Source organism: Crotalus tigris, unplaced genomic scaffold (genome assembly GCF_016545835.1).
Source record: "Crotalus tigris isolate CLP2741 ecotype Arizona unplaced genomic scaffold, ASM1654583v1 scf7180000017757.759095, whole genome shotgun sequence".
In the NCBI taxonomy this organism is placed as follows: domain Eukaryota; kingdom Metazoa; phylum Chordata; class Lepidosauria; order Squamata; family Viperidae; genus Crotalus; species Crotalus tigris.
In genome coordinates, this window is record NW_024096617.1 from 565,001 (window position 1) to 578,505 (window position 13,505).

General features: G+C 34.8%; 1 protein-coding gene across 4 annotated transcripts in view; it reads left to right on the forward strand.

Moving 5' to 3' along the window:
- The window catches only part of LOC120306905, a 37,085-nt gene that overhangs the window by 8,990 nt on the left and 14,590 nt on the right, over positions 1-13,505 (forward strand). For 3 of the 4 annotated variants that reach the window (XM_039340943.1, XM_039340941.1, XM_039340944.1), the window contains exons 3-5: positions 7,937-8,012; positions 9,656-9,787; positions 12,800-12,923. In XM_039340943.1, the coding sequence (XP_039196877.1) occupies positions 7,937-8,012; positions 9,656-9,787; positions 12,800-12,923 (332 nt within the window). The remainder of the gene's footprint in view (positions 1-7,936; positions 8,013-9,655; positions 9,788-12,799; positions 12,924-13,505) is intronic. The other variant, XM_039340942.1, reaches the window with a different exon arrangement.

Here is a 13,505-nt window from a genome sequence, read left to right on the forward strand (position 1 = left end):
ATACATATATATATATATATATACACACACACACATACATACATACATATATTAAAAGTAAAAAAGGATATATGCAGTGTTATCTTCATTTTAGATGTCAAAAGGGTTTTGCAGCGCCTGGTATTTTGTTTTCTGTGGGAAACGGGTCCAAATGGCTCTTTGAGAGTTTTGGGTTGCCTACCCCTGACCTACGGTAAAAGTTTATACGCACATATGACTGAAGAATATATTGGATTTTAGTCATTCATATCAAATTTCAGATATACCGTAAATGCCGGCGTACAAGGCGACCCGGCGTATAAGACGACCCCCGTCTTTGGCGCCGATTTCAGCGCTCGCGGAATTCGTCTTATGCGCCGGCATTTACGGTATATTGTTGGTGTTCAGCAATCCAAATGAAATGTTATTTCAGCCACTTTGGCTCACTAAACTATTATGTTGTTATGAGATTATTATAACAATTTTGTAAGGGAAGGAGTGACAGAACTGGGGGCAGAGTTAAAAGAGGGATCAGCCTAGAATCTCTACTTAGCCACAAGCGAACTAAGTCCAAACCCCTTGAATTGAGTTGACCCTTATCTTACTTAGCAAGTTCTAACCCTTAGTTGAGAATATTCTTGTACATAGGTGTAAGCAGCAATAAATCAATTTAATTGGACCTTCACATGTAGATCTGATATTTATGCCTGACAGTTATGATGCATCTACTATTAAATATTTTCCTTACAAAACTAGTTTAACTGATGGGAAATAATTGGCACTGAGTGGAAGTGCAGTCTTTCTGCAATTCATTCTAAGGCAGTGTTTCTCAACCTTGACCATTTTAAAGCATGTGGACTTCAACTCCCAGAATTCCACAGCCAGCATTGCTGGCTGTGGAATTCTGGGAGTTGAAGTCCACATGCCTTAAAATGGTCAAGGTTGAGAAACACTGTTCTAAGGTTACATGACGCACAGAACAGTTAGATTTGCACAAAGAACAGGGTGTTAGTATGATGCCTAAAGATCCTGAAAATGGCAAGGGAATTTTTTTTTAACTGTATCTTATTATGCTGAAGGTTTCCAGATTTTTTAAAATTTATGTTCTATTTTCCAGTACTCCATTAAATGTCAATGTAAAGTCAAAACAATTATCAATGGATACTGGATTTTTTTTAAAAAAAATAAATGCTGCCCATTATTATTTAACAAAGAATTGTAACTAATAGATTTGCTTTCCTTTTTTTAAATAGCTATCCTTTGGGGTTATTACAATGCATTTTTAATGCGTCTGCCTTGAAAATATATAGAAATTTCAATTACACAGCAATTGTTATCTTGGACTGTACATAATGATTCAATAGATCAATGGTTCATTATCTCCGGTCTGTTTCTAGACCCAGTTAAACATTCTGATTAAAGATTTGGAATCAAGATACCAACGGAATCGTCTCCTTTCAGGTGTATCTAATAAAACAGGACCAAGTTCATTAGGACCTTTGACACCACTATTCAGTAGGACTCTTTTTTTCTTCTTCTATGCAGCATGTTTTGTTGGTGGTGCTGCCAATTTAAGGCCCTAATATAACCAGATTAAATTTGTGTAGGATCCCAGAGCCAAAAAGGTGAATTAAAATTGTTTTATTCCCTCTCTACCTAAAATTATATTAATAATTTGAATCAATGGCATCCCAAGCAATGACTTCTGCAGATGTGATGCCAAACTTTAAAAAGTAAACTTTTAAGTAATCCTTCAGTTTAAAATCAGTATAAAAGTATTGTTATTTAAAGAGAATTCCATCATTGCTGTGTTTTATCAACTGCTACCTGAGTCTAACTTTCTTTTTTCTTTTTCTGTTTTTAATTTGCTAGGTTTACCCTGCAGCATATAAACATCCTCATAATTAATAAAAATAAATAAAAAATAAGCGTTATGGAGAGATTTTTGTGGTTTTGAAAATAAACAATCTGTAACTAGAAGAACTGGTTACTTTTGATAAAAGCAACATTTATGAAGTCTGAAAACCTGCTTAGATGGGCTGGTCCATCACCTCACCCTCTTTGAAAAAGAGGAAAGCAAACAAACAGGCATCACTATTGAACATTGGTTCAGGTGTTTCCTCTCCCAGGGGCATTAGCATCAAAATCCCTGAGGGAAAGTTCCCTGAAAAGATTAAAAAAAAAAAAAAGAATTTTTAGACCCACAAAAACATTCCAGAAACTTATTCAGCTGAACTCTTTCTTACTTTACCTCTTACAACTATCATCAAATGTCCTAGAAATATATTAATTACAAAAGAATGGGCAAAAAGAGATTATTCATGAAAACTTCCATATACAGGTAGTCCTTGACTTACAACAGTTTGTTTAGAGACTTTTGAAAGTTACAAAGGTACTGGAAGAAGTGACTTATGACCATTTTTCACACTTACGACCATTGCAGCATCCCCATGGTCATGTGATCAAAATTCAGACACTTGGCAACTGACTCATATTTATGATGGTTGCAGTGTCCCAGGGTCATGTGATCCCCTTTTGCAACCTCCTGACAAGAAAAGTCAATGAGGTATTATTATTATTAATTATTTTATAAATTGTAAATGTTATTTTTAAAATTTGTTAAATAATCCTATATTCAGTTCTGGGAAGTCGGGGGGGGGGGTGGTTTGGGAGGGGGGGGTGGATTTTTATTTGTAAAATTTTTGAAAAATTTCAATAAAAAAAAAAAAAAAAGAAAAGTCAATGAGGAAGCCAGAGTCACTTAACGATTGTTACTAACTTAACAGTGATCAGCTTAACAATTGTGGCAAAGAAGTTCATAAAATGGGGCAAAGTTCACTTAGCAACAGAAATTTTGGGCTCAGTTGTGGTCATAAGTTGAATACTACCTGTACATTCTGAGATGATTAGCTCATAATCTCATCAATCCACAGTCTTTTATTCCAGCCATAACCAGTAGAGTTTCTAATTTGAAATTAATTATCTCACAATAGTAATTGTATTATTATTGAGTTGTATTACAGTTCCCAAACAGATTAATGTTTTTATTTAATGATTCACTTTTTGTGTTATGCATATGTGTATGTATGTGATATGGCAGGATTTCCGGGTATTACAGTCTTGATAAAAAAATATTGTGCATTATGTTAGTTTGTGGCTGCTGCATAAGGTCTCAGTTTACAATAAACATGCTAGAACAGAACAACTCTTCATTTGATAATACATGTTTTAATAGGTTTCTAAATAGACTAATATAACTTCTTGCACTTTTAAATTTTATAAATGTTTTATGTAATATAGCCTAGACTTATCAGAAGATAATCTTTTGAGGAAAAAAGTTGTTATGTGTAATATATTAAATAACTTTTGCAAATAATTCTGTATTTCCTTAAGTTTAATTTAAATAAATGTATAACACCATATATGATGTTACAATATGCATATGCGTTTCTTAGCATTTATTTAAATTAAGGAGGATCTCCATTCTGTTGAATCGAAAGCTAACAGATGCTATACTAGATTCCATTCCTAGAACATGTTTCCTTTCATTACCTTTGTCCCCATAAAAAACAAAGGAAATGTAAAATCTGTGAATGTTAGTAGTACCACATTCTGGGTTGTGTTATTGTTGTAAATTAAATTTGTGTCTGTGTGTGTGTAGGCTGAGACCACATTTGGCTGAGGAACACCTTTCATGAAATACATGGGCCAGGTGTAGAAGCTGATAAGACCAGGCACAAATCCATTGTCTTGAATTTCGTTTAAATTAAATATAATTGTTCCCTTATATATTTAATCTTTTCCCTGATTTGTCATATTAAGAAATCAAAGATGGCAGAATTCTTGGAAGGGCTCTGGAAACATTAGCCAAGATTTGGGAGGGCTGCTTGTAACTTTATGTATCACTGTTGTATATCAAGCAAAACATTAAGGACACATTTTCTTACAGTACTCTAAATGTGGCTGAAGTCAGTGGAGTTTACAAGTGTTGGATCATGTATTAAGATTTCATTAGATCCAGTGCATTTTGGTATTTACAAAGATAAATAGACCATGAACCTAAGCTTCCAAAGGCTGATATACGAACCCCACTAATTTATACCTTAGTCAAACTACATACAAACCCATTGTTTAAGCAGAAAAAAAAAACCACCCATGTCTAGTTGGGATGGGAGTGTTTGTTTCTTTTGCATTACTGTCATTTTCTGAAAACTTAAAAAAGGAGGAGGAGAATTCATTAAACATTTATGCATACTTGCAAAGAGTATAAAAAAGAGTGTGTATATAAGGCCCCAAGGCTTGGCAACATTGGACTGAAAAATGCATGTAGACTTTTTAATTAAAAAAATATCAATTTTAGCAGAAACAGTCATTTTGACTGAAGACTTAAGAGGTGGATGAACCCAGTTTCCAGTTCAGTATAACTTCTGTAGATTCCGACGCCCAAGTTCTCTTCCCATGAGTGATTGGTTCAGTAATGTGAATTGCTGTATCAGGGCACTATGGCTTTCTATAAAATGTTGTTGTTGCGAAGTTGTGTCTGACCCATCACGACCCTATGGACAATGTTCTTCCAGGCTATCCTGTCCTCTACCATCTTCTGGAGTCCATTTAAGCTCATGCCTTCTGCTTCAGTGACTCCATCCAGCCATCTCATTCTCTGTCTATTGCCCCCAATCTTTCCCAGCATTAGGCTCTTCTCCAGTGAATCCTTCCTTCTCATTAGGCACCCAAAGTACTTGAGTTTTAACTTCAGGATCTGGCCTTCTGAAGAGCAGTCGTGGTTGATTTCCTCTAGGACTGACCAGTTTGATCGCCTTGCAGTCCAAGGGACTCACAGGAGTCTTCTCCAGCACCATAGTTCAAAGGCCTCAATTCTTTTGCACTCAGCCTTTCTTATGGTCCAACTTTCACAGCCATACATTGCAACTGGGAAAACCATGGCCTTGACTATAGTACTTTTGTTGGCAGGGTGATGTTTCTGCTTTTTAGTATGCTATCTAGATTGGCCATAGCTTTCTTCCCCAGGAGCAAGCGTCTTTTAATTTTTTTTGCTGCAGTCCCCATCTGTGGTGATTTTGGAGCCTAGGAAGATAGAATCTGTCTAGCTCCATTTCTTCCCCATCTATTTGCCAGGAATTGAGATGGCCGGATGCTATGATCTTAGTTTTCTTAATGTTGAGTTTCAAGCCAACTTTTGCATTCTCCTTCTTCACCCGCATCAAGAGGCTCTTTAGTTCCTGGCTTCCGGTTCCGGTTCGCGGTGTCACTAGCCGCACGGTGAGACTTCTCGTCAGCTAGGTTTCCCTCCGTCGGTGGACCCTTATACGGGTCCAAAGTCTCCCTGGAGAGTGCGACTTCTGTCGAGGAGGCTGTGGTCCAGCTTTGGAGAAGTGGCGGCTCCTCCAGCTGTCCGGATGAAACTCTGAGGACCGACGGAGAAGAAGATCGGCCAGTAAAATGGCTGATCGCCCTGCCGCTTCAGACCGTAAGTCGAAGAACATCTAAGCTTTTAGTGCCCGCGTGGTGAATTCGGGTGAGAATTTTTTTTCATATTTTTCTCTCTTTTCCGTTTATTTTTTTTCAATGGTGTGCCTGTAAAGAGCTTTTGAAATTATTTCCCTGGCTTGGAAAGGCGGCTTCTGCTTTTTTACGGGAAGAAAGGCACTCTATAAATACTGAAAAGCTATAGTCTATTTTTATTGGGACACTAAAAAGGAAAAAAAAAGGAAAAGGTTTCTCCTTCCTTTTTAAGAAATCTACTATTTCTACCTATATATATAACCTTAAAAGACAGAAAAAATTAAAAAAAAGAATTGACTTTTGGAAAGGACTTTCTGAACTCACTGAGGACATCTAGTGGCGAAAATCTAATACTGTAACTTCACTTATGAACTTTAAAAAACATTAAAGATAAGCTGTGCACCTGTGAAGCTGTGGGGGTGGGTGTTTCTACACTAAACAAAGCCTCTACAAAAAAGAAAAAGAGATCTCCTTTTAAGCATTAGTATTAAAATGGAGAAACCTCAGATACAATTGAATTCTGCACTTATATTGGAAAAGATCTATGAGGCCACTGCAGAAATTTGTGCTACATTTAAGAACTGTACTTTAGAATTAAGATCCAGAGACTCTACTATATTTGCCCAAAATGATGTCCAGGTTACAACTGATTATGACATAAATCAAAATGTGCCAGAAGAGGAATTTACAGAGATAGAAGTGGAATTTATTTCATCTGACAATCCCTTATCCAGCAATTTAGAGAACCAGAAGAAGCAAAGACTAAGACTTCAAAATACAAAGCAACTATATCGCAAAGAGAATAGAAAAAGACATTTACTGCAGAGGAAGAGATCTATATTCTCTCAAAGATTATTACAAGCAATAAGAATTGACCTATTGGTTGAAAAAGAAAAAAGATGCTTACTGTAGAGAAAGGGACATACGTTTGCTCAAACATTCCTACAAGCATCGAGAATGGACTTACTGGTTGAAAGGGAAGCGTCTTTATGGAAGTCGGTGTGGCAGAGAAAGAAACCCAGAATTAGACTTAAAAATAAATTTAAAAACATTTAATGGAGTAAAAAAGCAATGTTGACTTTATGGATTGTTTTAAGGATAATGATTACGGAAAAATGCAGTTATATACATATGTGTTTAAGTTAGTAAAAACTATTTAATGGATTTAAAGGCAATGTTGGTTTTATGGATTGTTTTAAGGATAATAATTTAGATTTAGAAGTAAGAAAATTACAATTATATATATATATGTGTGTGTTTAATTTAGTTTGATGACTTTTTGTTTTATGGAAATTTGATATGGAATTATGAAAGTTGAATGTGGAGTGAAAAAAGAAACTTGGCTTTATAGAGACTAAGAATGTACTCCTTGGAATAATAGATTGATTTAGACTGGAATTTTTGGAATGCTTAATTAGGAGATTTTTGCGTATAATAATACGTTTTGACATGGTATGATAATTAATTAGATGGAATTTGGTTTTTTTTAGTGAATGGAAATGAATTAAGTCAAAGACTACTATAATTAACAAAAATCGAATTATTGACTGAAAGGTTAAATAATTATGGGCAAATTTTGAGCATGATTTAGATTTAGAAGTAAGAAAACTATAACTATATACATGTGTAATGTTTAATTACTTAAGAGATGTTTGTGCATAATAAGATGATTTGATAAGATATGATAATATTGTTTTTCTTTCCTTTTATTAAGTTACTTATTATTGGAAGAAGAAATAAATAAGATTGGTGATAAAAAAGGGATGAGAGGGATTAAGAATTTGAATATATTTGTAAGAGGTATTTGAAGTGATAATATGCTGATGTAAAACATTATCTGATTATGGTAATTGAATTTGATTTTAAGTTTTAATAAACAGGTTTAGCAGTAATAGAAATTTAAGATAGAAATGAAATGTATTAAATTTACTATGTTACTTGAGGGAAATAGAGAGATGATAGCGAATGTATTAAGTTGAGCTGTTATTGTGTGATTTTATGTTGGAATCCTTGTGTACCCAAACACCACGGTGTGTCTTAAGTACTTTTTGTTAAAACTATAAAACCAATAAAATATATTTTTTTAAAAAAGAGGCTCTTTAGTTCCTCTTTACTTTCTGCCATTAGAATGGTATCATCTGCATATCTTAGGTTGTTGATATTTCTCCCGGCAATCTTAATTCCAACTTTTGATTCATCTAGCCCTGCCTTTCTCATGATGTGCTCTGCATATAAGTTAAATAGGCAGGGTGACAGAATGCAGCCTTGCCAGACTCCTTTCCCAATTTTGAACCAATCAGTGGTTCCGTGTCCAGTTCTCTCTGTTGCTTCTTGACCCGCATATAGGTTTCTCAAGAGATAAATAAGATGGTCTGGTATTGTAGTCATATTTTTTTTAACATTTCTCTATTTAAATATGTCTTCTTTTTATTAGATGGAGGAATGTATCACCAGTTGGACAGCCTATACCAGGAACTCGATTCATTGCTTTTAAAGTACCCTTAAAAGGGGTATGTATAAAACTATTTCTATGAAATTATATTAACTACAAAAGGAAATCAATACAGCAAGATTCATTTTATATAATCAATGTTTGACTATAAATAGAATCTGTGCAATACTACAGATTCAGTTCTAAAGAGATGTTTCAAAGTATACTGGCCAAAAATGTATCACCCTTGTAGTTACATTTGAATCTCTGGACAGCTGACTATTAAGTTTCCCTTCAGAGGATAACAGCATTTAATATACTATTAAATAAGACCAATTACGCTATATGGTTTTCACACAATCCCTCTGTCATCAGTGCTACCTCTACTATGGAGTATTTGTTACTTTGGTCGGCATTTATTTTAATGAGGGAACCATATCTTTCCTCAGTTTTTTTAAATCTAATAAACTTACATTTGATACTCTGACATTAAATAGCTAACCTTCAATTGCATGTTTGCACATTTTTCCTATGATCAAATTCATTCAGAATATTGCACAAAATTTTTCCTTATTCACCCACTGGTTCTCCATTATTGTCTTTCACCGAAATATAACATGCAGCAATCACCACACTGTCACCCAACAATGGATTTATGCTTTCAAATACACCCACAGCAATCTCAATGACATCAATTCATAGTTTTGCATACATTATAAACCTTTTCATTAATAATTAAACCTGTATTTTCATGCACATATTCATCAACTTCACTTCAAGCACTTCAATGTCAAGCTACTTTTATTTAGATCTTAGTACATTTTTCCCCATTTTACTTTTACAAACATTTAGTATTCTTTTTATTTCATTTAGTTTATTTATATATATGCTTATATTTACACATATGCTTGTACACATATGCTGTACATTTACTCCTCTTACATTTTTATTCAAGTAACTTAGCCTTTGTTTGCTCATTAAAGCTGATGAAAAGGTTCACATATGAATTAATTTGAAAACATAATAGGTGAAACAGACATTTTCTTTTAATTTGAATAGCACTGTTCCTAGTTCTACTGTTGATGATGTTCCTCAAAAATGGAAGAAAGGGTATTTCTGTTTGCTGTGTATTTATTTATTAAGTCTTAAATCTATTAAATATATTTATTTATTAAATTAAATCTTATTGTTGAAGCAACTTTGTATCTGATAAATAGTAATACTATCTAAGAATATACAGAGTTATACATTATGAAATATACTTCAAAAAGATGGAAATGCAAATATAAAAGATGTTTACTTCACAATTACCTACTCTACCTAGACATTGCTTACTGACTTCTCTGTAGAACAAGTAACTTCACTTATTCATATTTAATTCAGAATCATAGCATTGGATGAATGCTTTCAGAGTCTATGCATTTGTTCAGTATGGAATATAAAATATGAAATATTTATTATTGTTATCTCTATACTAGCCTGTGGTAAAAGAATATATACAACTAGAGTAAAAAGAAAAGCAACTTCAGTCCTTGAAAGGACTGTTAGCTGTTCTATTTATTTTTAAATAATTTATTTATTTGCTTAGAAACTACCTGATAGTTCTGTATGCTTAAGTTTTGTTTTCAGTTTAACTATTTTTTAAAAATTTAATGAGTCGGATTTTTCTATCTGCATAAGAATATCTTTCCCTACTGTACTTATTTTTTTTCTGCATCCTAGGTAATCAATCATCGACTTACACCAACTCAAAAGTTTACACCAAAAGATCTGATTGCTGCAGTGAAAGCTTTCAATATGGAGCTTGGTTTAATCATTGATTTAACATATACAACAAGATACTATGATATCAAGGTAATAGTAAATTAGTATTTGCTGGGGATAATAAAAATATTTGGCCCATTTTTTTTCAATAATGATATAGAAATAGTTCAAGTTGTTATGGAATTTTCAGTCTTCAGCATCAGAGGAACTGTTCTATTACAGATTGTTCATTTCTTGCTGGAAATGAACCTACCCACCTAGCCCATTCATCAGGAGAAAGCCTGCTGAAAGTTAATAGGCATGAGAGAGACAGTAGGTATTCTCTATAGCAGAGATCCCCAACCCCCAGTCCATGGCACAGTACCAGTCTGCAGCCCATTGGGAACTGGCCACGCAAATGGCGGGCGAGTTTATGAAGCTCCATTTGGGCAAGTGGCAGGCGCGCACACAAAACCATCCTTTCCGCCCCCACCATCGCCGATGCTGCTACTGCCAATCCACACAGCTAGAAAAGTTGGGGATCGTTACTCCACAGCATCCTCAACTTTATGGAACGATCTTCCCCAAGGAATATACACAGCACTCACCTTGTTGCAGTTCTATAGTCTGGTTATAATAATTTTATTCCCAAGTTGTTTTTGGCTCACATGGCTGACTTTGGATGCTGATTTTGGTTTATAACTTAACCTCTCTTTTGTGTCTGTATTTTTTTAATTTTTTATATTCATATGAATTTAGTTATTTCCTACTAGGTTTTTCTGTTTACTTGATGTGGTGAATGACTAAAAGTCCCTTCAATTTGGGGTAGGATGTAAGTAGCATAGGAAAAGAAGGAAGTTTAAAAGGAAAGAAAAAAGGGAATGCATTATGCTCGTTAATGGTACTATTCATCCATGTCAAACATGTTTTGCAAAATACAATAAGATATATCCTTTCTTGAGAGCTTAGAGCTTAGTATATGATGCAAATTGAAGCGAAAGATAGATGCACTAGGATTTTGGAATGAAAAATATTATAATATTAGATTGGCGTATGCAGAACTGGAAGCACTCTAGAGAGAGATGCACTTTGTGTCATGTAACTTCCCTAGAAGCTGGAAAAAATACAAATTAAAGCATAAATCACAGAGAAGAAAATCACCAATACTTCACAAACAAAAAAGGCAATGTTATACAGTAGTCCTTCACTTACCACCACAATTGAGCCCCAAACTTCCACTGCTAAGCAAGGAAGTTGTTAAGTGAGTTTTGTCCCATTTTCTTGCACAATTGTTGTGAATCACTGCAATTGTTAACTTAGAACATGTTACTTAAATAAATCTGGTGTCTGACTTTGCTTGTCAGAAGGTCGCAAAAGGTGATCACATGACCCGGGGACATTGCAACCACCATAAATATGAGCCAGTTACCAAGCGTCCAAATTTTGATCATGTAACTATGGGGATGCTGCAATGGTCATAAGTGTGAAAAATGGTCATAAATCACTTTCTTCATTGCTGTTAACTTTGAGTGGTTGTATGGTTGTTAGTTGAGGACTATCTATATGCTTCCATTGTGAATATGGCAGTATCTTCTGAGTGCATAATTTGTATCTACAAGAAGGAATCATTATTCTTAAATGCTAGATCATCTAATATATCAGTATTTTACTCTGCATTTTGAAGAACTAAAATCTTAAAATGTATTCTACACTAATCTAAATGAAAGTGTTTCTCATAGTTTCTTTGCAATGGAACATTAGAATTTCGACTTTGGTTACTTTAGTGCAGGGGTGTCAAACTGCCGGCCTGCGGCTGGTTTCATCATACCGGAGCCGCGCCCACCCCATTATCGGCAATGGCAAAAAAGCTCCGATACATCGCGCGACATTACGTGACATCGCGAGTTTGACACGCCTGCTTTAGTGGAATATTAAGTGACAGGGAGATTGGCAGCACAATCCTACACATGACTACTCTGAAATTAGTCCCACTGAATTCAATAGAATCCAATAAGATAGTGTAGACGTCTTAAACTCAGTGTCACAAAGTTTTGTCAAAAGGTTTTATTGATTTTAAATCAAACTTCTCAAACTTAGCTGCTTATTTCCAGATGTAATTCAAGGTAATGATTATCACCTTTAAAGCCCTAGATGGTTTGAGACCAGGTTATTCTTTTTCCAAGAGTTTCTTTCTGTCCAATCTGATCCAAGAGATTGGGCATGCTGCAGATCCTGTCAGCCAAAGAGTCTTAACTACCAGGAATTAGAAGACGGTCTTTTTCTGCTGTAGCCCCTGCCTTACAGAATACTCTCCCCTTGGAGATTAGAATGGTCACAACCCTGTTGGCTTTTTACAAAACGTAAACATTTTGGCTATGTACCCGGGCCGGAGGCTTGGAAAGCGTTAAGGGCCCTGTCACTTGGCTTTACTATTAGTTGGTTAATCATCAGAGCTGCCGTTTCTACTTATTTATTTTACGGATGTTTTTATTGTTTTAGTGTTTTTTGAATTGTTTAATTGTTTTAGAATTTTAGAACTGTAAGCCCCCCAGAGTCACTTGGCTGAGTTGGGTGGCTGTAGAAACTGAATAAACAAGCAAGCAAGCAAACAAACAAACAAGGAATAATTTAAAGATTGCAGATATCCCTTCCAATTGTCATGGAGGCACTTATACAATGAAATATCTATTTTTAAGTAACCTCATAAAATGTTACTACTGGAAAAAAAGTGTTAAAAGGAATTTCAAGTGACATCAGAGTGGGATCATGAAAACACTTTTAAAACCAATACACTAGCCATGCTGTCATATGCCACAATACAACAGTTTAGCTTTATTCACAGGTGCTCTCACTACCAGAATTCCTATTAAATATTGGAATGAGGTGAGGAAGAAAAAAATGTAAAGATCTCCATTGTAGAAGTTGCACTGAGTTTTGTATTTAGAGGTCAAGTTGTACTAACACAAATTGAGATTGCTGCAACATAAAAAAGTAAGATTATTCACGTAATGCCACTATGCACTTAATTTCTTTAAAAATGAATTGTAAAATACTGAATCTTAAAAGATATATAGTAATAAATTACTATATTAACTGTAGTATTTGTTCATCTTTCCATGCTAGGATTTGCCCAAAAGTATGGAGTATAAGAAACTTTTTACTGTAGGACTTGAAGTCCCAGATGATCCTACTATTCTACAGTTTAAAAAATGGGTCAGAAAATTCCTGTGGGAAAATGCAGACAATGGTAAATAACAGCCTTTATAATTTCATACTAGAGAGCCAGAACAATTGGAATTTTGGCAGACAGGTTGGGTATCATATAGGAATAATTACCCTTATATATCCATATTATTCTAATTCAGAAACATCAAACATAGCCTGGGGTAGGTTTCTACATTCTACACAGAAGATAGAATGGGGTGTCTTGCACCCACATGGTTATAAAAGAGTGCTACTCTCTACCTAATATACAGGTAATCCTCAACTTTTGACCTGACAAAAACAGTTGTAAATCATAAAGTGGGTCCTCACATAACCAACCAACTTTTTTTGCAGTGGTCGTTAAGCAAACATGGCAGTTGTAAAGCTAACCTTGTGGACGTTAAACAAATCCATTATACTCTATGGGCCGTTTTTTGCCAGTAACCAGGAGTAACACCAGTTTCTGGCAAAGCTGTCATAAATATGGAGTGCTTCAAATGGCCATAAATGCGGGCCAGTTGCCAAATGCCCCAAATGCAATCACGTGATTGCAGGATGGGGCAAGTTGTAAAGAGCTGTTGGGGGATCTGTTGTAACTTTGAACAATTGCTAAGTCAAAGACTAC